The 24,392-nt window shown below is 39.7% G+C and overlaps 1 protein-coding gene across 1 annotated transcript in view; it reads left to right on the forward strand.

Annotated features, from left to right (window-relative positions):
• Nucleotides 1-24,392, forward strand: part of DTWD2 (DTW domain containing 2) — a 70,132-nt gene continuing 45,740 nt past the window's right edge. Inside the window, exon 1 of the mRNA XM_063179714.1 lies at nucleotides 1-140. Coding sequence (XP_063035784.1) covers nucleotides 1-140 — 140 coding nt within the window. The remainder of the gene's footprint in view (nucleotides 141-24,392) is intronic.

Consider the following 24,392-nt stretch of genomic DNA (forward strand, 5'->3'; position numbering starts at 1 on the left):
ATGGAGGGCAGCGGCGGCGGCGGCGGCGGGGCGGATCCTGGCCCGGCCACGGCCCCGGGCGGGGAGGGCGAGGGCTGCGAGGGGCTGTGGGAGCTGCCGGTGGAGTGCTGCGAGAGGCGGCCCGTGTGCGGGCGCTGCAGGTGACGCGGGCGTGGGGCCGCGGAGGTGCCGCGGGGCCGGTGGGTCCCGCCCCGCTGGCCCTGAGGTGGCGCTGAGGCCCCGGGCGGGCGCGGGTCGGTGGCTCGGCGGGGACTGAGTCCCCCTCAGGGACCCCCGCACGGAGCGGGTCGGTGTGAGCAGGGTCTCTCGCTCGCCCTGTGCGCCCTCCAGCGCCCGTGGCATCGCACAGTCGCGGACGGGTCGGGCTGGGAGGGAGCGCTGGGTCCTCTGGTGCAGACCCCCTGCTCAAGCAGGGCCATCCCAAAGCACACGGCGGAGGATTGCATCCAGATGGTGCTTGAGTATCCCCATGACGGAGACTCCACAACCTCTCTGGACAATCTGTTCCAGATACAGTGGAGATGTTCTTCCTCATGTTCAGGTGGAACTTCGTGTGCGTCAGTTTCTGCTTGTTGCCTCTTGTCCTGAGGCCGTCATGTCCTAAAGGCATGTACACACCTCTTGTGAAGCAGCAACATGACATGAATTAACTCTGTTGTCCAAAGAGTCGGTAAATGTGGTGGGGAATACCTAGAGGCTCAACACAGAGATGGTGCTACACCTTTTCTCTGTATGCTCGCCTTAGAAAAGCAAAGGGTAAGCAATGTGTCCCCTCAATGCCATGCAGCAAGACACATGAGGCTCAGTACATCTGCACTGTCTTTGGTGCTTTGTCAAAAGAAAATGAAAAACTAGCCTTACCTAACAGCTTTATCGCTAATTTTGAAATCCATTCGAGCATTGGTTAATACAGCTTGTGAATTCAGGTGTCTTTTTGAAGCAGACAGTGACTTATGGTCTTCCAGAAATATCTCACAATCTGATTGTATGCTTATGTATGTATGTATGTACTTTTAGTAAAGAAAGAGCAAGTTCCTGAACCGAAATGCTTGTGCATAGCTGCCAGGGAAAAAAGGCTTCTCAGCACCTATACTGATTGATCTGTTCCTGGTCATTGGTGAAACGAGTGGAAAGGCATGTAATTTTGCTGACAGTGTAGTTGCAGTCTCTTTTCAAGTGTCAGAGTTCAGAAGCTTGCTGCTGGAGAGTTTCCTGTATGTAAGTTGTAATAAAACATATGTATCATGCAAGTCATAGTATTTCTAAGTGTTCACTGTTGGAAAAAGTAGTCATAAGCAATAGTTGATGCTCAGAGATGAAAACCAGGCAGGTGAGTGACACTTGCCTTTTGCTGCCCTCTTTTTCTGTTTAGCTCAGAGAACTTCTTGAGCTGGATGTAATATCTAATATCCCCCAGTAAATACAGGGCGTTTGTTGATGTGAATTTCTCCAGTCCCCCTTGAACTCATGTCAATTCCATGTATCAGCAACCTCTGGTTAGCAAGGACACACCACAGGCCTATAAACCACAGTGGGGAGGAATTATCTTTTAATTTATTTTGGCTGTGGCTTCCACCTTCCTCCCTTGCACATATTATTCCAGGTAGGAGCAAGCCAGGTAGAGATCTATACCTTGGGTGATGCATTTCTGTTTATATTTGTAAGGATCCTTCCTCATCCTATAGCTGCTTAGTTACCTAGTAACCTTTTGGGAACTCTTTGAGAAGGCCAGAGTTGATTTTGTTAGCTACAGCACTCTGTATTTATTGACTCTTTCAGAGATCTTAAATGGGTCTGAAAAGTAGGGTTCCCTTTCCCTAAATCTATGCCAAGAGATTTTCATATAAACCACGTGTTTTTGTAAGGTTCTAGTAACCATATTTTTATTTGAAGTTTCTGTTCACATTAGCAGTCTTCTTTGTGGAAGTAGTTTGGTTTTTTTGGGTTTTTTTTGGGGTTTGTTTGTTTTTTGGTGGTAGTTGCTTACTGCTCAGCATTTCTAGTCCTTACATGCCAAGGAATTGGCTGAATGAGAGTTAACCCACTGTCATCCCTTACTGAGCTTTTTCATGTTGAGTTCTTTTAAAATGCCTGTACAGTACTTCTGTTATTGTTGTTTATTTTATTAGTGTGTTTCACAATATCTACTTCAGGTCCTTAAATTTTGAACAGATTCTCTGATGAGTCACATACAAAAATGATTTCTAGGATGGGTGTCTCTTTTTTTTCATAGTAAATGTGATGCAAAATATTTGTCGAGCTCCTCATTACCATGCAGAATATTGAAACATCATCTTCCTAAAGAGCTGTGGATGAATTACATCTCCTTGTGAGGAGCATGGGAACAATGAGCACAGACACTGACAGAAATGTAGGGGCAGAGAAACCAAGGAGGATGAAAAGACCACAGAGCTACTTTTTAAGAAAAAAGGATTTTTTTTTTTTTTTGTGGTGGCATCAATGCAAGACTAATTTGTACATTCAGTGTATTTTTGCAGGGTATCCCCTCCATGCTAGCTAAATTTTGCTTTTCATTGGTCATGACTCTGTGGCATGACTTGGAGTTGAAGTGGGTAATGCTGTAACTTAGGGTGCCTCACGGGAAGCAATATTACCCTCAACAGTATCGTGTTGGCTGGGGCCAGGTATATTTAGTTGCCTTCCTCAATTTTCTGAACTCTGGATTTTTGTTACAACGTTCCTCAATGAATGTGATTTAGGTCTGAATTCAGTACAAAAGCATGGAAGAGTGGGCTCTCTTTAGCATCATCTGGTGATTTCTCAAGGGAACTGACTTCAGGTTCTGATTTTTTTTAGAAATGGCAAGACAGCTGATTGACAACTTGCTAACAAGTGCTCAGTCAGTCAAGATGTGGAATAGAAATGTGGGAGTAAGGTAGATAAGTTTTCATTTTGGATAATGTGAATGTCACTTGAGTGTCCTGAAGGGACAGGATGTTTCTAAGTGTTATATGTTGGAGACTTTCTATTGCCTGTGGTGGTGGTGGGGAAAATATTAGCATTTGCAATAGCTTATGGGGGAGAATTTGAATGGAATAATGTAATACAATTTTACATTTTGAAGGTGTTGTGTGTGTAAGTGCCAGCTAAAAAAAAAAAGTTCAAAATGACCCTGATTATGATTGGTGTTTCAGATGGCAAGCAGCTGATGCAAATGAGGTATGTGCATCATACTGTTTTATTGTTGAGGAGAGAATTTAATACATAGTCTGTCTGCCAAAACCAAAAGGTTAGTGGTGATAAACTTTGAAGGAATAACTTCTTAAGGCTTTCATAGCTAATTTAAGTATTCAACTTGCTTTCAAGTTAAAGCCCCACACCCAAACATTTTAATAGTAGAATAGGTTTCAAATAATTTCCAAGTTGCTATTAGCTTGAAAAACAAAATGAGCAGGCCCCACAACTGAAGTAATGTAGGACAACAATTTGACTTTGTGTGTGATGCTGATAGTAATGTAACATTTTGAAATTGTGGACTTCTGTGGGTCAGATTTCATTGTTTTCTAGATATATGGTGTTCTATTAGGGAAAAAGCCTTTTATTAGTACAAGAGCCATGAAATGACTTCTTGCCACAAATCTTGACTATACATAGGAAAATCCCATTGTTATAGGAGAACTTCTGGGTAATATTTTTAGGAGAAATTATGACTTTAAACTGTATTATTTATCATCTGGACGTTGTTAGGTGTCATGTAGGCCATCACAAATGCCCCCTGGTAACAGTCCTCTATATTTGCAGGATGGGTTTATGTTGTAGAGTTGGGTTAACAACAACTGGTATTTTCTCAGTTCTGCTATTGTATGTGCTGTGCTGCTGTATGTGTATTTCAAGAGTGGGGCTCAAGAAAAGGAGTAACATTAATCCTTTAATATAAATACTCTCTTTGCCTATATCTAAAATAGTTTTGGTGAATTTGAGTGCTATGAGAGCTCTTGATAGCATTGATAATTCAATGATGATTTCTGATGACATGGTGCTGCTTCATATTTTGAGGAAAAATGTAATGTTCTTTTATAAGTGTCACATATTTGTTAATAATTCTGTTACGTCATATAAAAGCTGAGTCTGAAGAAGCAATTTGGGCTTTCTTCAACACAATATATGCATTTGCTTTATAACACGCTGTTATGGTATTTAGGTGCAAACATGAATTTTTAAAGTTTGAGTAGCAGTTGCAGAAAGTTAAATAAGCTTGCATTAAGTATTTTAGCAAGGGCTGTTGAAAGAAAATAGCTTCATAGCCTTTTATTACTTCTACTTCGGGATGATTTTTTCCATTTGACATGTTTTTGTTATTGCTGTGTGGAGATGAATACCCATTTCCTATAAGGACATAATTGCCAATTACCACGCTCACAGTCTGACATACCCAGCTGGGGCTGTAGCCCGGTCACTCTGCCATGGCATCATTGCTTACGCCACAGAATCTTACATACAGAATGGGTGAGGTTGGCAGGGACCTCTTGAGATCACCGTGGGTTCAGACCCCTGCTGAAGCAGGATCAGCTAAACCAGGTTGCCCAGGATTGTGTCCAGCTGGGTTTTGAGTATCTCCAAGGACGGAGACTGCACAACTGCTCTGGGAATTTCTCCCAGTGTTTGCTTCCATCTGTGTTCAGATGGAGTTTCTTAGTTTCCCTGTGCGTTTTGCCTCTTGCTCTGATAGTGGGTGCTGTTGAGAAGAGCTTCATCTTCATTCCCTCCCATCAGTCATTTATACACAGTGATAACGTGTTCCTTAGTCTTCTCTTTTCCAATTTCTCAGCCTCTTGTTCAAAAACTTCCAGTCCCATAGTCATCTTTAGCTGTGTGCTGGACCTACTCCAATAAGCTTGTTATGATCTGGGAGGCCCAGATCTGGACCCAACCCTCCAGACGTGTCCTTAGTAGTGCTGAGTAGAGAGGAAGGATCACATCTCTTGACCTCCAGGCAGCAGTGTTAAATGCTGCCCAGTTTGCTATTGATGGCCTTTGTGTCAAGGGCAAGGACAGTTTGCTGGCTCATTATTAGCCTCTCTGGCAGTTTCTTCTCTATAGAGCTGTTTTCCAGCTAGTTCTTGGTTCCAAAGGGTGTATTGGTGCCTGAGGCTGTTCTTCTTTTAATTCAGGGCTTTGCGTTTACCTGTGTTGAAATTCCATGAGGTTCCTTCTAGCCCAGTTCTCCAGTCTGTAAAGGTCCATCCTGCCAGAGGCCAATATCCCCAGACAGGGTTCTTCTAGATGTGCACTGTCCATCCTCAGTTACCAGAAGGGAATGCATGGGTTCAATCCACCTAAAACCCACTGCTCTTCTTGAAGTTCATTTTGTGTTTGTTCAGCTTTTGTACTATGCTAAGCCATGTGAATACTTCTTCCATACTGGTCTGGCTGGTCAGAAAGATAATTGTCTCTATTGATTTTCTTGGGGTCAGGAAGATAATTATCTCTATTGATTTTTGGGTGGAGGCCATTTACACAAACAGTTGATGCACAGAGAAGTTTATCTAAAGCAAAGGCCACCCTCCAGTCCCTTTGTATTGAAATAAGTCCAGCTTCCTTTGTGATAGCCAAGGTGTCTTCCTACATTTTTTTCTGAACTTTTTCTTGAAAGGGTTTTTTTATCATCAGTCACACCTTTGGATGGCCACACTGCCCTGTACTAGCCACTCCTGTCAGCTGTGAGCTTTCTCAGGGCATGCTCTCTCCCAGCATGCAGGTCAGTGATGAAGAGTTTAAATGGTGTTAGCCCAGTATCAATGTCTGCAGTAGTCCACTAGCAGCTTGTCTCCAGCTGGACTTCATCCCTCTGGGCATGCCCTCAGCACCTGGCTTTGAGCCAGTTCTTTTCACTGTCAGTTTATCCAGGTACTTTATCAGCTTGTCTAGGAGGGTGAGACACTGTCAGAATTATCAAAGCTGAGGTGAACAACATCTACTGCTTTCCTCTCATCCACCAGGGTACTCACTGCACTATAGAGGGCCATCTAGTTGATCAAATGGGATTTTCCCTTTCTAGATCCATCTGATTACTCTCAATATCCTTTTTTTTTTGTTTGTCTAGAAATGGTTTCCATGAGGATTTTCTCTACTGTCTTGCCAGGGGTTGATGTAAGGTTGACTGACCTGTACTTTCCTGGACCTTCTTGCAGAGAGGAGTGACATTAGCTTTCTTTCAGACCTCAGCAACCTCTCTTATCTGGAGATCATCAAAACTGTCCTTGTAATAGTGTCAGCCAGCTCGCTTAACATGCAGAATGCTCCAAGAAGGATCCGCTGCATGGCAAGGCTGAGCGATGGCAGCAGCACAGCTGTGACTCCCCTGCAGCTCATGGTGAAGACCCTTGTGAGGCAGGCTGTCCACCCACAGCCCGTGGAGATCTGTGGTGGGGCAGAGCTCCATCTGCAGCTCTTGGAGAGCCCCACACCCAAGCAGGTGGATGCCCAAAGGAGGCTGTGGTCCTGTGGGAAGCATGGCTGGATTAGACTCCTGGCGGGACCTGTAGGGCAAAGAACCTGCATGGAAGCAGGTTTGTTGGCAGGACTCGGGATCCTGTAGAAGGGACCCACACTGGTGCCAGTTCATGAAAAACTGGAGCCAGGGGAAGGAGTCATGTTGGAGACATTTGTGGAGGGCTGTCTCCTGTGGGAAGGGACTCTGGATCAGGGGAAGACTGTGAAGAATCCTCTCCTTGCAGAGAAATGAGTAGCAGAGAGTGTGTGATGAAGTCACAACACTGTGGAGGGTAGGGAAGCTGGGAATGAAATTGAGCCTGGGAAGAAAGGAGGGGCAGGGGAAGATGTTTTTAGGATTTGTGTTTTGTTCTTGTTGTCCTACTCTGATTAATAGCAAACCCATTTCCCTAAGTTGAGTCTTCACCTCCTCTGGTAGCTGGTGAGTAATTTCTCCCTGTCCTTGTCTCATCCCATGAGACTTTCATTATATTTTCTCCCCCTGTTAAACTGAGGTGGGAAGTGCTAGAGGCTTTGGTGGGCATGTGGCACCTATCCAGGGTCAACCCACCACTGACAGTAAAGAGACAGTGGTGAATATGAGATTTGTCAGAAGAGCACAAGTAGTTGGCAATAGAACTTTGTTCTGAAATGAGGCAGAAACTGCCAGAGATAGTAATCTTTTGTAAGCATGAATTTGGCTTTCCAGTTCTTAATCACAGTCCAAAGTTACGTTATGGAGATGCTATGTAGTGTAGTCTACGTGGCTGTCTCTAGAGAGTCTGTAGCATCAGCGTTTGCTGAGAGAGATATTTTGGTAAGTAGTAGTATTTTGTGGATATGTCTACCAGAGTATGTGTGAAAAATTATTCTGTTGATGAAATAAGTCTTATTTGGCATTCAGATTTTTTGTAGAAGGACTTTGTAAGCGGTGCAACTCCAGTTGAGGTCTGGCAGGAGGCAGTTGCCTAGAAAGGAAGAACTGGAGAGAGGAACTGGGTTTTTTAAAGGGGTTGTTTTCAGCTGTTGCTTCTAATAGAAGAGTGAATAAATTGTTCTGTGTGTTCCAGTATAGCTGAAGGAATCAGAAATTATTTATCTCTTAATAGGTTTTTGGTCTAAGGAACTGAATTTTCTGTCTTGTAACATTTTTGTAACATTTATTACTTTTCAAAAAATACTGTGCCTTTTCAATTCTATTGTATCCTTGTGTTGACCCATTAATTGCTTGCATAGGTTTTCCAAAGTGTTGTCTGAACCTGGGGACATAATAACTGGAATGAGCTTTTGTAAGCTAACTTTAATGCAGAGAAGCCTGATAAAATATTTGAGGCCTTTTCACCTATAGGTAGTATTTCTTTAAAAAATAGCTAGAAGTATTAGTCAAAGATTTGTTATCTCCTTACTATGAATGTATTATAGGTGTTTATTCCCAGCATTCAGTGAGTTTTATATAAATAGGGAATTCATCAGGGTAGATGTGCAGATATACTTTTGTTTCCCTAAGTGTAGGTATGTAGGCAGCTAAGAAGGTAACAGAGACCTGGGTGCCAGTGATGTGTCTGACCCTTCTCCAGGTTTTTGTCAGCCCCGTAGACAAAGTGAATAGCAAGAAGGACTCTGTTGCCATGATCGTATTTTTTGTTACTTGATTTATGTTTTCTTAGCCTGCTTGGGGGAACGTGTGTTTGCATTGAGAGATCAGGAGCACTGCACTTAGAAAGCTAGAAAGTGAGTTAAGTTCTTAAGCAAGAAGGTGCTGGTGGCCTCTTGCCCCGAGTCTTGGAGCTGGTAATACTTCGCTTGCCAGCAGAGAATCCAGCCACAAGACCACAGAAAAAATTATTGTTTTGAGTTTTATGCTTGAAGACATTAAGAGAAGATAATTTCTGAATGGTTTTACAGCAGATTGCAGATTATTTTATCAGTAAGTGCCTATTTTTGCAACAGCAGAAAGTTACTTTACAAACTGAAAATTTATTTCAGCATTAAGTGGTTATGTTGCTTTTCTTGCCACAGGAGAAGCAGAGATATTTATGTTGTAATATGTCAGCTCTTCTGAAGAGGCTAAGGAATTTGAATAGGACTGGGGGTGTGAACAGCAAAAGTATACAACCTGGAAGTTTCTTCCATTCAAGAATTACCCTTTTTGCTTGATAGACACAAATGTCTTTTAAGTTTTTATTTATTTTCAATAGAAGATGCTCAAGGACATTTGAGGAATGTTAAGAGGGGGTCTTGAACTTGCATACTTGGTAGTAAAAAAGATGTGGAATTTACCAACTACAAATTAAGATGTAACTTGTTTGAAATTGATTAACTATGATATATGTAATCTATACCACATTTCAAGAAGAATAGCTAAAGTGGAAAAATTATCAAGCATTAGATTGGAAGTTCAGTGCCTTTTATAATCTTAACATGCTTCTGGGGATGTTGCTTTAAATGATTATAGTTTGGTCACTAAATTCTGTATCTTCTCTTGGCTAGAATTATAATATCAAGCTAAACATTGGTTTTTTTCTTTTTTTTTTCTTCTGTGTTTAGCACTTACTGTATATGCAGTAGTTTTTCATGCTGATGTTTCTTTGGTGTGTATTACCAATATTGAGTGGTCCCAGAGCTGTTGGTGAACTAAAGATTTTGTGACTTCACTGTTACTTATTTCTGCTGTACTGAACTTCAAAGGCATTTATTAATTTCATACTATATTGTGATCAGATTGATAAGTAGTGACCTTTTTAGGGTGCTGGTTTTGTGCCTCAGCTGACTTGGTTAGCATACTTTTTTGATCTGTTGGTATTAAAAAAGGAAAGAGGATATATCAGGCTGGCCACATATGGTCCATGGATAGCTATTGGTTAATAGGAGCACACCTGAAGACAAGAACTGCATCTTTTGTTAGTTAAAAAAATGTAGTGTGTTTGATTGGCTTCTACTCTGTAATTACACCAATCACACCTTTTCCTTGGGGATGGTAGTGCATTGTAAAAGAGGTCAAAAATGCTTCAACATTGATCAAGCCTTCCCAGTTTAATTGTAAGGAATACTAAAAAATACTAATGGTTATTTTTCTTGATTTGCTTTTGATTTTTGTAAACCTAGCACAAAGCAAAAACCTATAAAAGGATGAATTTTACTTTCCATTCTTTGGGGGTTACAAAGTAGCTGAAGACTGTTATCCATATACCCAAATAAGAGTTGGTTTAAGTGCAGCAAATCCAGTGATTTTTCATGTGATATCTGGGGTTTACATCTGATATTGGCATACGTAAATTTCAGCTGCAGCACTATCTCTTTTGAGGAGAGGCAGCCCTGACATATCCCCGAGTTATTTATTATGTAATGTACTACAGAGCATGTCTGAGCATCCTGTGACTGATTGGTCTTAATTCTGTCAGATTCCTTTCAGTTACCTGTTGTCTGTTTTTTCTTTCTTTTTTTTTTTTTTTTTACATTTTCCCTCAGTTTGAATTTTGTTTTCAAAAAACCTTTCCTGTCATTTCAGGTGCGTCACTCAAACCTTCTTCCTTTGTTGAAACAGTATGCCTACAATTTCTTAGAATTTTTTTTTTCTTCTAAGTAATCTGAGAATGATTTATCAGGGTCATCTGACTTCTTCCACTTGATTTTTTTCTGATTTCTTTCATTGATGAAATTTTTTGTTTGTTTGTTTTCCCTTTCAGCTGTGATAATTGTTGGAGTCTTCTCTCTCCCTTTTAATGACTGTATGTCATTCCACCCCCTGATCTCCCATTCACACTTATCCTGTGCAATGTGTGTCCCTTTCTCATTTTTTAAAAGCCAAATTGTGTTTTGAACACTGGTTCAGTTTTCACTTGGCACTTTTATAGGGTTAACAGAATTGTACTTTTGTTTCACAAGCTCTGCTGAAATGTTTTTCATCGAAAACTCTGATGCTTTTTGCTTGGAATAAATAATCCCAGTTCAGATTCCTGGATCTGTCAGCCTAGTACTTGTCTGTGCTGTTTCTAGAAGCATACCTGTTGAAATAAATAGGGCAGGAGATCTTTCTCCTTTTTAATGCCTTTATTAAAAATCAGCTTGGGTGGGAAGAACTGACAGGTCATGCTCACGCCACCGCTGCTCCCACGAACGGCATGGAGGAGGAGGAATAATGCAGCTTTGTCCACTCGTCTGCAGGCAGGCAGAGCTGGGGCTTCCGTGCTCACGAGAGCACCAGGAGAGTCCCAGTTTTTTGGTTTGACATTTGAGGTCCTCAGCCAACATCTTTAGGTTAGGGTGAGGGGTGAAAAGGGTCTTAGCAGACACTGGATTCTTTTCCTCACGTCTAGACATCACTTCGACCCCTCAGTTCCGCGTTGGCTCGTTTTTTTTAAGGGTTTTTGCTAGATTTGGTGAGGGGGCTTCTTCATTTGCATGGCAGCCCCGATGTCATTTGCGTGCCAACTCCGATGTCCCCTCCTCTTCACCATCCGGTGCCACCCTCCAGGAAGCAGCAGGGTGCCACTCGACAAAAAGGGGAATTCCCAACCATCAACAACAGGTAGTTAACAAAAAACTGTTAACAACAGATGGTTACCACGACAAACAGTTTGAACTCCACCCTGGCAGCAACTGGCTCAACCTGTGAGCTCTGCAACCTTTAAAAAAAATGGGCAACTTTTCTCCTCATAACAGTCCCCCTCTTTTTCTTTGATCGGGCTTATACTTAAGCTCGCATCAACTTGCAATTTCTGACTCATGAGCATAGAACTTCTTTAATTTTTTTTGTATTGATTATCAATTTCTTAAGCACTCTGGTAATCATGGTTACTTAACTTTATTACTTTTTTTGGTTTCTTCAGGTTAATTTTCTAGAGATCTCTAGGTTGGTCTGCATGACAAATGTTACCATTTTAATTAAGCAGGAAAAAAAGCATGGTAAAATGAGCAAGCCAGCAAGTATAAACATAGTAAGGAAAGCTACTTTTTTCCACCAATCTATTTTGAAAGTCCATAGGTTATCCCACCAACTGGAATCAAGTGTAGGAGTCTGTTCTTGGTTACTTACACATGCTAGTTTTCTTATTTTGTTTGAGATGTTTCTAATGATTGCACTCTTCATCTACTGCCTGAAGCCTGATGATTCTGTTTAACATGGATATCGGGGTCTGATAACCCCAGGACTCATCTTGAGCCCAAGTGGCTGGGCCATCAGTCTTGATAATTTTTCATGGGATCCGAACCTGGCTCTTACAACTTTGGATTCTTCCAATTTCTATTGCACTTCGCCTCCTCCGTTTGGTTTTTCTTAAATCATCATATGTAGGAACTCCTAAACTTCATCCAGATTCTTTGAGTAATAAAAAGAAAGCTGATTTTATCATTCTAATGGTGCAACTGCCAGACCAGTCTCCTGGCAATTTAGTGTATGCTGTAGTACCACAAATCCAAAACAGGTGTTTAGGGGCCCCCCAAAATGCATTCTTAGTTTCTGTTGGGCATTCCCAATATTTAGAAATTTCTTGCATTCCCCAAAAGGGATTTATTCCTTTTTTAGCACACTCATAATGTTCATGTGCTTCATGGTGGATGCACTTGTTCCCTTCTTTTTTCTCAACAGACCAAAATTTATTTGGATCTTCTGGGATCCACTAGGCAGCAGAGTTTTTAACTGCTAAATACCTTTCACAAACCATTCTTCTGACTGGCGTACAGTATCCCTTCCCTTTTCTTAAAATAGCTTTTTCTCTTATTATTCTTGCTTTCAGATCCCGTTGTTCTTTTCCCTTCACCTCTGTAACACTAAGTTCTGGGTTATTCTGTGTCCAGTTTAAGATTTCTAACACCCTTAGACTAATCCCTTCCCATGGCTAAATTTCGGTCATCTGGTACTTCCGCAAACCCAACAATTAGTTAGATTCAATCTTTGGCTGATTTTTTCCACTGAATCCATGAATAGACTCTTACCTCGGGGTATCTCTAGCTGGTCTTGTTCTCTTATTGCTTTTACTATCTCTTTCTCTGACCAGATCCACCAGGCTTGCTTCAGTAGCATCATGTTCAAAGCACAACGAGGCTTCTCCTACAGGGCACTGTCCCAGGAGTTGCTCTCTAAAAGCGGTGGTATTCCAGGCTATCCAATACATTTTCTCATCCTCTTGACAAAGGACCAACTGGGAGAGGTTAACACAATTAGGGTTAAAATTGATGTGGACTCTTGACAAGGAATTTCTTCTTCCTCATAGAGGGGTTGGTAGCACTCACTGCACGGCTCAGCTGGGCTCCCCTGAGCACCACCAGCCATCAGAGCCATCAGTACTACCCTTCCCAAGAGTCTGGTGTGGGTCATCTCGCACAGCCTGCCCACCCGGCCTTGCCTCTTGGGGACTTTACTAAGAAAAAGCCTTCAAGCTCTTTAGAGTCCCTTCCACCTGCTTCTCTGGTTAAACCTCTCTTGGTCTGTCTTTCCTAATTTAGTTTCTCCTAGGGGAGCACTCTGTAGAAGATTAACCTGGAGTCTTTGGTACTAAGTTGGGAGAACTTAACCAGAATTACTTAACAGTCTTTAACCTTTTTACAAACCTCTTTTAAACACAGAACTGTCTTATAACACTTTAAGATACGGTATGGTTCTGATACCAAACTCTTTTCTGTTAATCAGTCTTTTTGGCTCTTCCATTTAGAGTCAACTTTAGGTCTTTCGGTCCTTTTATAATGGTATATTCAGGTGAATTAACTCATGATGTGGTTGAATCCTGTCCTGAGTAGGGGGGTGAGAGAGGTGTGGAATCTGGTCCAATGCCAGAGGGAGAAACTGATGTTGAATCCCGTCCAGTGCCCAGAGGTGAGACTGGTCCTTTTATTCCCGTGATATGGGTCCAACCCTTTTCTTTGGTCTGCACAGCCAAATTAGCGATGAGGAGTACCTGAAAGGGGCCTTCAAATTTAAGCATAGATGGTCCACTATTCCAGGATTTTATCAAAGCCCAATCTCCTGGGTTAATGTTATGTACTTTTGTGTCCAGAGGGGAAGTTTGGGGGAGGTATCCTCTTCTTTTAAGTCCTTCTAGGGTTCTTCCAATGACTCCTAAATATTTTCTGGTAGCTTCTTCTCCTTCCAAGTAGTCTCCTGTGCTATAGGGTGTTAACAAAAATGGCAGTCCAAATATCATTTCATAGAGTGAAATCTCTATATCAGACCGGGGTCTTGTTCTGATGCACAAAAGCGCTAGGGGCAAACACTTTAGCCAATTCATTTTTGTTTCTTCAATCAATTTAGTCAATACATTTTTGAGAGTTTTGTTCATCCTCTGTACCCTCCCAGAACTCTGGGAGTGCCATGGAGTATGTAATCTCCATTTCATTCCTAAAGCTTTGATTATGTTTTGCAATGTTCGGGCCATGAAATGTGGATTTTGGTCTGAGTCTACGGTGTTCACCATTCCATATCTGGGGCTAATGTTCTCCAAGATTACTCTTGCTACAACCTGGGCTGTTGCCCTTTTTGTTGGGAAGGCTTCCACCCAATGGGTGAGATGATGTACTATAACCAGTAAATGTTTCTATCCCTGCACTGAGGGCATCTCAGTGAAACCCATCTGTATGCCCTGGAAAGGTCTTAGAGCTAATTCCCTCCCTCCAGGTGCTACCTTTCTCATAACCTTCTGGTTTACTTTTTGGCAAATTAAACACTCTTTTGTAATTGCTTTTGCCAGGCCATATACACCTATGCCCAGGTTATTTCTTAAGAAATGATCACATAATCTTTGGATCGTGGGATAGAGTTTCTTGCCCCCACACTTTCTCTAGCTACAGCAACCATGATCCTAGCCTTGGCTTTTGCTCTTTCTTCTTCCCTCCTTAAATACACCTTTAATGTTTCTCTCAATTCATTAATATCCTTCTCTTGCCAATCTTCAATCTTTTCCAATTTTCTCTGTATATCAGGCCAAGAATTGGTAACAAATTGTACCTTTAGTAGCACTGGACCTTCTGGGGTGTCTGGGTCTATTTTAGAGTACAGTTGGAAGTTCCGCTTTAAGCAATTAAGCCGGGCCGCAGGAGTTTCTTCTCTTGTGCCCGCTCAGATGCCAATTGGGTATTAGTTCCTTTGGGAACTGACTCTTTGATCCCCCGAATTATCAAAGACCTATATTCTATGATGGTCCTCCTCCCCTCTTCCTGGTTAGGGTTCCAGCTGGGATCCATTAGTGGCAATTTATGTTCACCTGTTGGCACCTGGGGTCCTGGACTGTTAGCTTTCTCCATATTCTTATGCCAGCAGCTCTAATCATCCGGACCTCTTCTGGGGAAAATAATATACTCAGGATGGAATTAATCTTCCCCCAAGTGTAGATATTTGGACCCAAGAATTGATCCCCTTGGTTGGCTATGCCCACTGGGTCCTCAACTAAATTCCCTAACTCTTTCTTGAATCCTTTCACCTCAGAAGCAGTTAGAGGAGCATTCACAAAGCCAATTATTTATTCCAAAAGTCCAGTTTAATGAAATTGAAACTAGGCAAATTGTGCACTAGGAAGAGAATAAGTGGGTTAAATTAGAATGAATATGAAATGTTCAGGAATTCAATATTTTGATGCTTTTGTCAGATAGTGGAACGAAAATACTCCTGGATCTGAAAAGCACCTAGAGTTTATGGGTTAATTGTGGATGCCAAACAGTCTGAGGAAATCTACTGGCAGAAAAGTTAATTAGAGATAAGGCTAGTTTTGTTAACAATGGATTGTATTCTTAACAGCTGTAAAGTGGTAAATCAAGATAGTGGTATTTTATAAAAAAGGATGATCTAAAAAAGTTTCAGAGTTATGATTCTGAGGTTCTTATGGTTTGCTATGTATACGAAACAGAAGCAGTCAATTCAATTTTATAATGTATGGAACTTGTTTTTCCTGGTATTTTTAAATTCAGTATTACACTTAAGCAATTTAGGAATAAGCTGCCTTTCTTCCCCCTCCCGTGATTTATTAGAATTGTTGGTTAGAAACTTCAGAAATTCTATTTGTTAGAATTTTCAACAAATGAAGCTATAAGGCTGTAAAATCATTATAGTTTATTTTGTTTCTAATAGAAGGGCTTGTTAATTGTACTTTCTAATAGGAAATTTCTTCATTAAAATACCAACGAAATATCAATGAATTCTAATTGTGCTGATTCTTCTGGAGACTATGTTAAATTCTCCTTGATCATCAAAGTTCTTTTAAAAATCCTAATGTATGAAAAGCAGGCAGCTAATACAGTGTATTAAGTTGATTTTAACTGCCTTTTAGAATATGTCATCTCCACGTAGGTTAAAAAATAACCCCTCGTGTACACCAAGCCCACTCACACCTATGCCTTACAAAAGTGAACAGGGATGATGATGAATATGTGCTTTAAACTCAAGTGGTTTTAAAGATATCTAGGCACCCAAATATCATGGAACTTAAGTCTTTAAAACTGCTTCAGTGATGTCTTTGACGTTTATAATGGTACAGTGGATATAATCTGTCAAAATCTATTAATTTGGTTATGATTTAATATACCTCTGTTCTGAGCCACTGCTTCCATTTTGTATTCTGTTCACGTTGGCAAATGAAGATTTTGTACCTGTTGGGAGAGGGGTCAGGAGGAATTTAGTAGGGGCAATATCAGAGGCCTAATGAAGTCATGTACCAATAAAACAAATGTGGGTAGGGGACAAATGGAAGAGGAGCACATCGTTCTTTGACAAACTGGTTAATGGATTTAACTGTCTGTAACCGTGATAACAGGTTCTGGTTCTGGAGTAGGGAGTGGTTACCTTGGTCTGAATTTAAGAATATTTAGGGAGTGTTTGGGACCTTCCTACATAAATCAAGCTGGGAATATACAGACTAGGTAATAGGTTTACAAAATAAACTAAATAAAGAGAGCCTCCCGGCCTGTTGAGCTCAAGCAATGCACAGTTCAAAGCAGGAGGGGGCTCATGCTGCGGGCAGCGCCACTGACCGTGCTGCCCTGCCCGGGCGGGCGGGGTGGAAGGCGCTGTGCAGGCCACAGCCCGGTGGAGGGAACAGTGCTCCTGCAGGAGGTTAGAGCTGCCCTTCGGAGAGACACTGACGGCTGTCTGGGCATGAGGAACCTCAGGAAATTCAGCACATTCGAGGCTCGCTTCCCAGGGCTAAACGAGCCGCGGTGTCACTGTCGGCCTGCGTGCTGGCCTGCAAGGGAGCCACATGCAGCAGAGGCGGGCGGCAGGGCACGCGTGGGCCAGCAGCATCCCCTGGTGGGAGAAGAGGCCCTGTCCTGCCAGTTTCAATCAGAGTGTAGTTGTGTTTCAGCTTCACAAAAAAGCGAATTTAACTTCCTGAGAGTGGTTAAATGCTAAAGCTGGTTGCCTGGTGAGACTCTGGTAGGCTAACATCAGTTAGCTCAAGGCCTTTGAAATTATGTCTGCTTTGAGTCCAAAGCTGTCCAATTCTGAATTATTTTATGAGTCTGTTTATAGCTTTTTACTAATTACTTTTACTATTACTTTTACTATTACTATTACTATTTAACTGTTTAAGTTAATACCAGTGGCCTCTCAGACCATGATACTTTTATGAGCACAAAGTTAGCTATTAGCTGTTGTGATCCTTCTCATTCCTGTCAACTTCTTAATAGGATACTCAAGTGCAGTTTTTTGTTAACCTTGTTTTTTGTTAACTTTTATAAGCATGCTTGCTAAATATATACTACGCTAGTAATAAAACTAATGTTTCCAAGTTGCACAAGAAAGTTTCATCTATGCAACAGACCTCTAACTTTCCTATTTTAAAGAAAACATTATTGTGGGGTATTTTTTCCTAGGGCCTGAAGCCTGCAAAGCACGTTGAGTCATAAAAATCACTGTGGTTCTGAGATTTGATGTGGTGACTGCTGTATTAAGCATTAAAAAACATTTGTGCTGAATTGATTGTTTACCTTATAAAAGCAGCATCTTCCAGTATCTGGAAAATGCTTTAGAATGGCTTAATGAATTCGATGCTGGGTTAAATAAAAGAGATACTCTGTATTCTGTAAAAATCAACATATGTTAAAGAAATAACTTTTTACTTTTAAATTACAGGTATGCTGTTTTAAAATACATTATTTTGTTACATTATATCAGGAAACTGACTACTTTTTAATAAGATAGATGCTAGATCAGAAGCAGTGTATTTGGCAGAACTGCTGTTCTTCATAAAAAGGACACTAGAGTGCAGTGTGGCATTTAAAGTGCTCTGACAGCTAAGTGGCATCGGGAAGTCTGAACAGAACATTGCACACAGCCTTTTTGATATTGTTTTATATTGTTGAGTTATACTGAAGTTTTCTGAGTGTCTAAACACAGCTCCATTCTTCTACCATCTACGGCAGAAATGAATATTATACTAGAATACTTTTATTGACTATTCTATTTCATATTTAACCATTTTCCCCGCACAGTTTGTTTGTCATATACTCTAGTAACTGTGTTTTTGCTTGCGTTCAGTTAAAGATAGGTTGCAGAATCTTTCTTTTAATAGGAGTATCTATTCTTTAAAGGAGTTTTGTCTTATAGGCATTATCTACTATCATGTTAATGCTAAATATCATTTAGGAAGGGAATACTGTTTGTGCTCTGTTTTACCGTAATAAATTATAACAATACCTTCATTTAGTAGAGTTTAAGAATTTTTTTGAAAGGAGTAAAGGTTAAATTCATAGCTGTAAATGACAGGATATAGCATTGTTGTGTGGATTGAGAGACATAAGAATTTAGCTCTTTTAACTTCTGAAATATGTGTGGGAACTGATCCTGCTTTCATTAAAAATCACCTACAGAATTCCCTTGACTTCATTTGGTGCAGAAGTGAGCTTTTAATTTAACTCCCTTTTTTCATCTGCTTGTTTCAAACTAGGATTCAGACTTGGTTTTGTTATTAAAAAATAAAGTATATATTTCAATAGGTTCTGTGTTTAAAATACTGTGGTGAAGTTGCATGAGAGACCTATATTTCAAATGTGAAATGACCTATTCCTTTTGTGGAGATAGAAAGGGCAGTTTTATTGAAACTTGGTCAAGGTGTTTTGAAGATACTCTTGCTCATGTAATTCAAATTTAAAACTGAAAAAACCTCATAAGCTGGGAATTAGAAATATAGTGTTAGAAGATTTTATTCTTGGCTGGATAGATTTTTGCAATATTACCCTTAATGAAAAGTTGATCAATGAACTTTTTTCATCAATAAACAAGAAATAATGAAACAACAGTGCAGGAAGATTGAGATTTGTAGACTGCATTTACGCAGCTTCAGTTGCTGTTTTAACCCCTCACTGCACCTGGAATGTACTGTCAGTGGCTCCTGTTAGCAGTGTCGTAACCTCAGCTTCCCTGTCTCACTAAATAAGTTTTAATTATGAACCTTTATTATACATGGGGTGCTAAAGAGCCTGTGTTCCCTTGCAGCAAGCTACCAGACTGAGAAGAAGAGGGAGAGTCAGCCACAGTTTCTGAGAGTCATGTGCAGAGGGGCTCTTTGTGCAGGCGTGCGAGGGGCTACCAAGCCTACCAGACCCAAGATCATGGTGCTGTATTGTTGAAAATGTTTTCTTTTTTTTTTTTTTTAATTTTTTCCTCTTTCTTGCTTAAATTGATGGGTTCCTCTCTTCCCTGGGAAATTCAGGACTTTTTCATGAGATGTTTTGGTTACAGAGTCTTTCTGCTTTGTCTTTTCTTGTGGTATCATCTGAGCTTGTGAAACAGATTGAGAATTATAAGATGGCAATGTAAGACTTGAGTTTAACTTCCTAATGTCTCAATGGCACACTTTAAATGCCATTACTGCTTCACCTTCTTCAACAGATTTAAAACTCTGCTAGCTGTCTGGCATCAAGCTTGTCAGGGTGCCAGGTATTTTGCCAGACTTTAGAGCCAAGATGCATGAAAATGTCAACAATCTCAGGCTCATTAGTTTTTGGCTTTCCTGGCCTTTCTGTAATGACTGCAGTGCTGCATAAGCTAAATACTATTTTATTTATTTACTCCTATTAGTTCCAGTGGAAACCACAGCCAACTTTAATGCAAACAGTTAAGCTATTGAAAGAATGTTCTCCTATTGATTTGTTAATTTAAGTTATTTACAAAGAAAGCTGCCTGCCAAAGTCTGCTTTGTTAAAAGTTCAGAAAGTTAAAAGTTCAGAAAATGATACTGTGTGGATATTTTTTTCTTTTCTTCTTTGCACCTTTTGTCTTCTAAAGCATTAGAAGATACTTGTTGCATTGGATATGTTTTGATTAGGCTTGTAAAGCTGCTGTGAACATACCAGGCTGAAAAAAAAATCCCAAGCTAACTTGTTTGTCCTTTATTTATGATTTAATTGGTCAGGCAGAAAGGTTATTTGCCTTGGGAAATGGACACATGAGAACACAACACAATTTAAAAGTCTTTAATAAGGTTTGTGCTGCCTTTGTCCACATTTCTGAAATATATTGATTTTTCTCTGCGTACTTTCAGCATAAAAATATGCAGAAGGTCACTCATTAAGGATAGCATACTCTTACAGGGTTCATACACATGCTGTACTAAAGAATCTACTAATTTTGTTGGGTAACCTAAATAATATTCCTATTGTAGTGTCAAAGTCTAAAGGAAATGTCCAAATTTACTTAAAATTCTTCCAGTATAATTACATGTCACTGTAGTGTTGTAAACTTCTCCATAAAAGCCACTTCACCCATAATTGGTAGTTCTCCAGATACTATGTTTTCAATATATGCTGCTACTACTACTACTGATGATGAGGATAAAATCTCTTGTACTATTTACTTCGTGTTGAAAATCACTGTGAAAAATATAATGCAAAATAGAAGAGAAGTTCAAAATGATGCATAAGCTAGCAGATACTTGGAAGGAAGTAATTTTCTTCATTAATTTTAGATAATTTTTTTACAAATAGACATTTTCTAAAGAGAAATGTATGCATCTATTTATGTATGTATGTTTATTTGCCTAATTTCTGAAGACCTGCACTAACTGATGTAGTTTTCAAAGAAATAGGAAGGTTTTCTTTAATGAGAACTCAGAGCTTGTAATGAACTAAGTAAGTGACTGCTTCTGTCTCTTACTTCTGGAAAGTTGCCTTTTTAGTCTTAAATCTAGGGGAATAACATCTTGCAATCTTTGTAAGTAGGGCTTATCAAATGTATTGCTATAGTTGTTCCAATCCAGACCAGTTGAACTTTGACTGAAAATCATTACAAGCTGATCGTTGTTTGGTGCTGAAGAGGAAATGAGTTAGTGATGTAAATCCTGTTTCTAGTAGCTGGCTGTCAACTGCTAAAAATTTAGCTGTTTTTGAGATACATGTGTTGTTTATTTTCCCCAGTAGGAGCTCAGGACATAATCCCTGAAATATATTGGGTTGCTCTGAAAATAAATGTTAAAATGAAACCACATATAGTCTTTGCTCTTGTTTTCAATGCTTATCTCGCTGAGCTTTATGTTCTCCTGCTGCCTGCTGAGTGTAGGAGCTGGATAATGGTCTATTACTTTTTTTTTTTTTTTTTTTTTTTTTTTTTTTTTTTTTTTTTTTTTAATGATGATTTGTGCCAGTAAACCATACTCAGAGCAAATGGGTCAAACATGAAATTCTGTGGTGGAGAGCTAAATAATAAATAGCAGGTGCCTGGGGATCATCATAAATACTGGGCACTGGTAGAATGATATTTGTGGCTGATAGGAATAGTGGTTTTGTGATTTTCTGAACTAAAAAGTGTATCTTCATGCTTTAGTAACTTTTGAAAATGGACAGCTTTTTATTGCTGTGAATTTCTCCCCCTGCCCATTATGTGATGCAACTTAGCTGCTCATGAAACAGATGTAAATAAGTGTTTCTTTTTGCCCTTAGTCTCTGCTGGTATTCTTTGATGCCTCTGTGAATTAACTACCTTATTCTTTGCTCGGGTTTTGTGAAATCCAGTGCTCTGGGCACAGGCCCAAGACTGTTTCAAATTTACAAGAAAGCGAAGTTTTCAAATTGGTTGACTATGGTGGAAAATCAGTGTTTTGCACCAGTGGCTGTGGTTAGAGTGGAAGACAGAAAGAAGGGCAAGGGATGTATCTTCTCCCCAAACCATGTAGGAGCAGGAGAGCTGCTAAGAGTACCAACTCTCAGCGGTTCTCCTGCTCCTACATGGAATCTGAGAAATCTACCAGAAATCTAAGTGCTAGGAAATAGTTCTGTGATTTCCTAGCTGCTCACTAGTACTGTGTGCTTTGTTGAGAGGCAGGGAGATGACTCTTTCTTCCTGTCCCCATTCTGAACCTCTTTCTGTACCTCTTCTCTGAAGTATCTCTGACCCTGTCTCATTGCCTTTTCCCTTTGCTGTATCCCTTGACCATGTTAGTGGGATTATCGGGCAGTTCAAAGGCAGTTTTTGTCTGAAAATACTGTGTTGCTTTTTGAACTCAGTACTTTCTTTATACTGTGACCAAGTTTGCTGTGTTGATAGTACCTTGTGGCAAGAACAGATGCTATGTTTTATCAAATGGACAGCTATGATGAAAGTTCTCTGGAAATGAACTTGTTGAATACAATGGTAACCTCTGTTTAATTGGTCAATTTTATGGTCTTGTTGGTTTGGAAGTTTGTGATACGGCCTTAAATGGCTTCTGGTACAAAATGCTAAATTTAATCTGGCATATTTTAATTAATTTAATTTTTTTTACTGCAGTGGCTTTTCCTGGAACTTTTGGAACCCGTACCAGAATACATTACAGGTTTAAAGTGTAAAAGGAGCAAGATCTATAAGTTAAAAGAGATAAAATTAGGTTTAGATTAGATCTTTGGAATAAATTCTTTGCTATAAGGGTAGTGAGTCGCTGGAACAGCTGTTCCAGAGGAGCTGTGGGTCATCCATCTCTGGGAGTGTTCAAGGGCAGAACAGGGCTTTGAGCAGCCTGATCCTGGAAGGTGTCCCTGACTATCTCTGGGCAGTTGGAATGTGATCATCTAAAAAATCTTTTCCAGCTGAGGCCACTCTGCTGTTGATCCACTGATACTGTTAGTCTAAATGAGTGTTCCTAGGAGGATGCCTTTTTTTCCTGGCTGGTACTCTGAAACAGTAAAAGGAGGAAGCTGATAGTGATATGGTATTGTATGAAGTCCTGACATTTAAACTCAGGGGCTTCAAGCTCTTCAACACAGTGAACATTTCATGTGCATTGGAAAATGATCTGCAAAATGGAGAGATACCAAAGGACTCCATAGCTCTCTCATGATATCATGAGATCTGTGGTAGAACGTTTCATATGAATTAGAACAAGATCAGCTGAATTAGTTTATTTCTGTGTTCTGTTCCTTAAAGTTGCTGTCTTCATTGTATTGAAAAGGTTACAAAAGCTTTTGTGCAGGATAGCTAAATTTTCTTGAAATAGTTACCTTTTTACACCTGAAGACAATTGGTTTGCAAAATAGATGATTCATATTGTTGGGTAACATGGAAACAAATTTTTTCCATTATTGTGTGTAATCTTTTCCTTGAACAAAAGATTTTCACTGTGATTTGTATGAGATATTTTTCCTGTGCATACACATCTAAGTGTATGTTTTTACTCTGGGAACAGAGATATGTTCCATTAAATTCACTGGTTGCACTATTAAAAATCTGAAACACTGAAACAAAAGCAACCCATACACCTGTTTTATTTAAAACTTCTTTTGGGAAGTAAAAAAATTGGCATTATGCCTTTTTTATTTTTTAGGTTTTCTTTTTCTTTTTTTTCTTTGTCAGGAAGCTGATGTTATACAGATTATCAAGTGGAAAAAGAAGTGCTCTGTTATTGTTCTTGGTGCTCCCTCCACCTGTGTTTCTGATACTGTGTTTTATGTGACTTTTGACTCCTAATGAAGTTTGTAGAGATTTAATTTTACATTTTTATGCCTCATGACCAGTGACTTGGTAAATTTTTTAAGAGACAGGAGGAAGAAATAGAAGTTGAAATACAATTAAGTCAGAGTAATGTTCTGTGCCTGATTTTTCTCAGGAAACCACATTAAAAATAAGGCTTGAAATTTTGCTTGATTAAAGAATGTCCACAATAAGCCTAGAAGAAACCCAGACTGTGCTGATAACATGAGAAATTACTTCAGGTATTTTTGATCTGGCATCTCCAGCACTCAGAATACACACCAGAGGTTTGTGTAGTGTCATAAAAATGTTCTGTGTTTAATTATTAGTAACACTTTACAATTGATGTGCATTTTTGAGAACTGCCTGGCATTTAACTGCTGTTTTCATGGGATTATTTATTGAAAGTTTGTACTATTGAATGTTATGTCATATTAACTTCAGACTGTGTTTTTCTTCTAAATGTTGGGTTAGGTTTGTTTCTTCCTAAATGAGTAAGTTTATACATATCTATGTGTAACGTCTGTGTATAAGATCTACTTATCTGTAGATAAATAGATCTATATTCTTTTATGCTCCCTTTATAACTGTAGTGTTAAGGTGGATAATGCAAAATGTTACCTAAAAGAAATGTTTAGTTTTTGTTTGTCCTCTAACATAAAGGTAGCAAAAGTAGCATTAGTTTTCAAATTTTAAAAAATATCTGGGCTTCTCCTTTTAAACTTCACCCCTCACCCTAGCTTTGTAAAACTCCTGAATGTTGTTTTAATGCCTGGGAGTAATGGACTTCTGTCAGTATAAAACATACCTAATAGTGTTAATATAAAACAAGCATATAGTAACTTTGTGGCTTTTCTTCAGATTTCTCAGGTGGGTTGTGACCTTGAAACCCTTGGTGTTTTGACAAAAACAGTAGAGAAATCTCATTTACTTGAAGCAGCCATTTCTGTTTTGGCAGGCATGTTTTTTTGAAAATACAGTCTGGGGCCTGACCTTGGCAATATGTGGTGGAACATGAATATGTTGCTACAAGTGTTAGTAGTTAATAAACATCAGCTTCTTCCTTATTTTAATATTG

This window comes from Melospiza melodia, chromosome Z (assembly GCF_035770615.1).
Source record: "Melospiza melodia melodia isolate bMelMel2 chromosome Z, bMelMel2.pri, whole genome shotgun sequence".
In the NCBI taxonomy this organism is placed as follows: Eukaryota; Metazoa; Chordata; class Aves; order Passeriformes; family Passerellidae; genus Melospiza; species Melospiza melodia.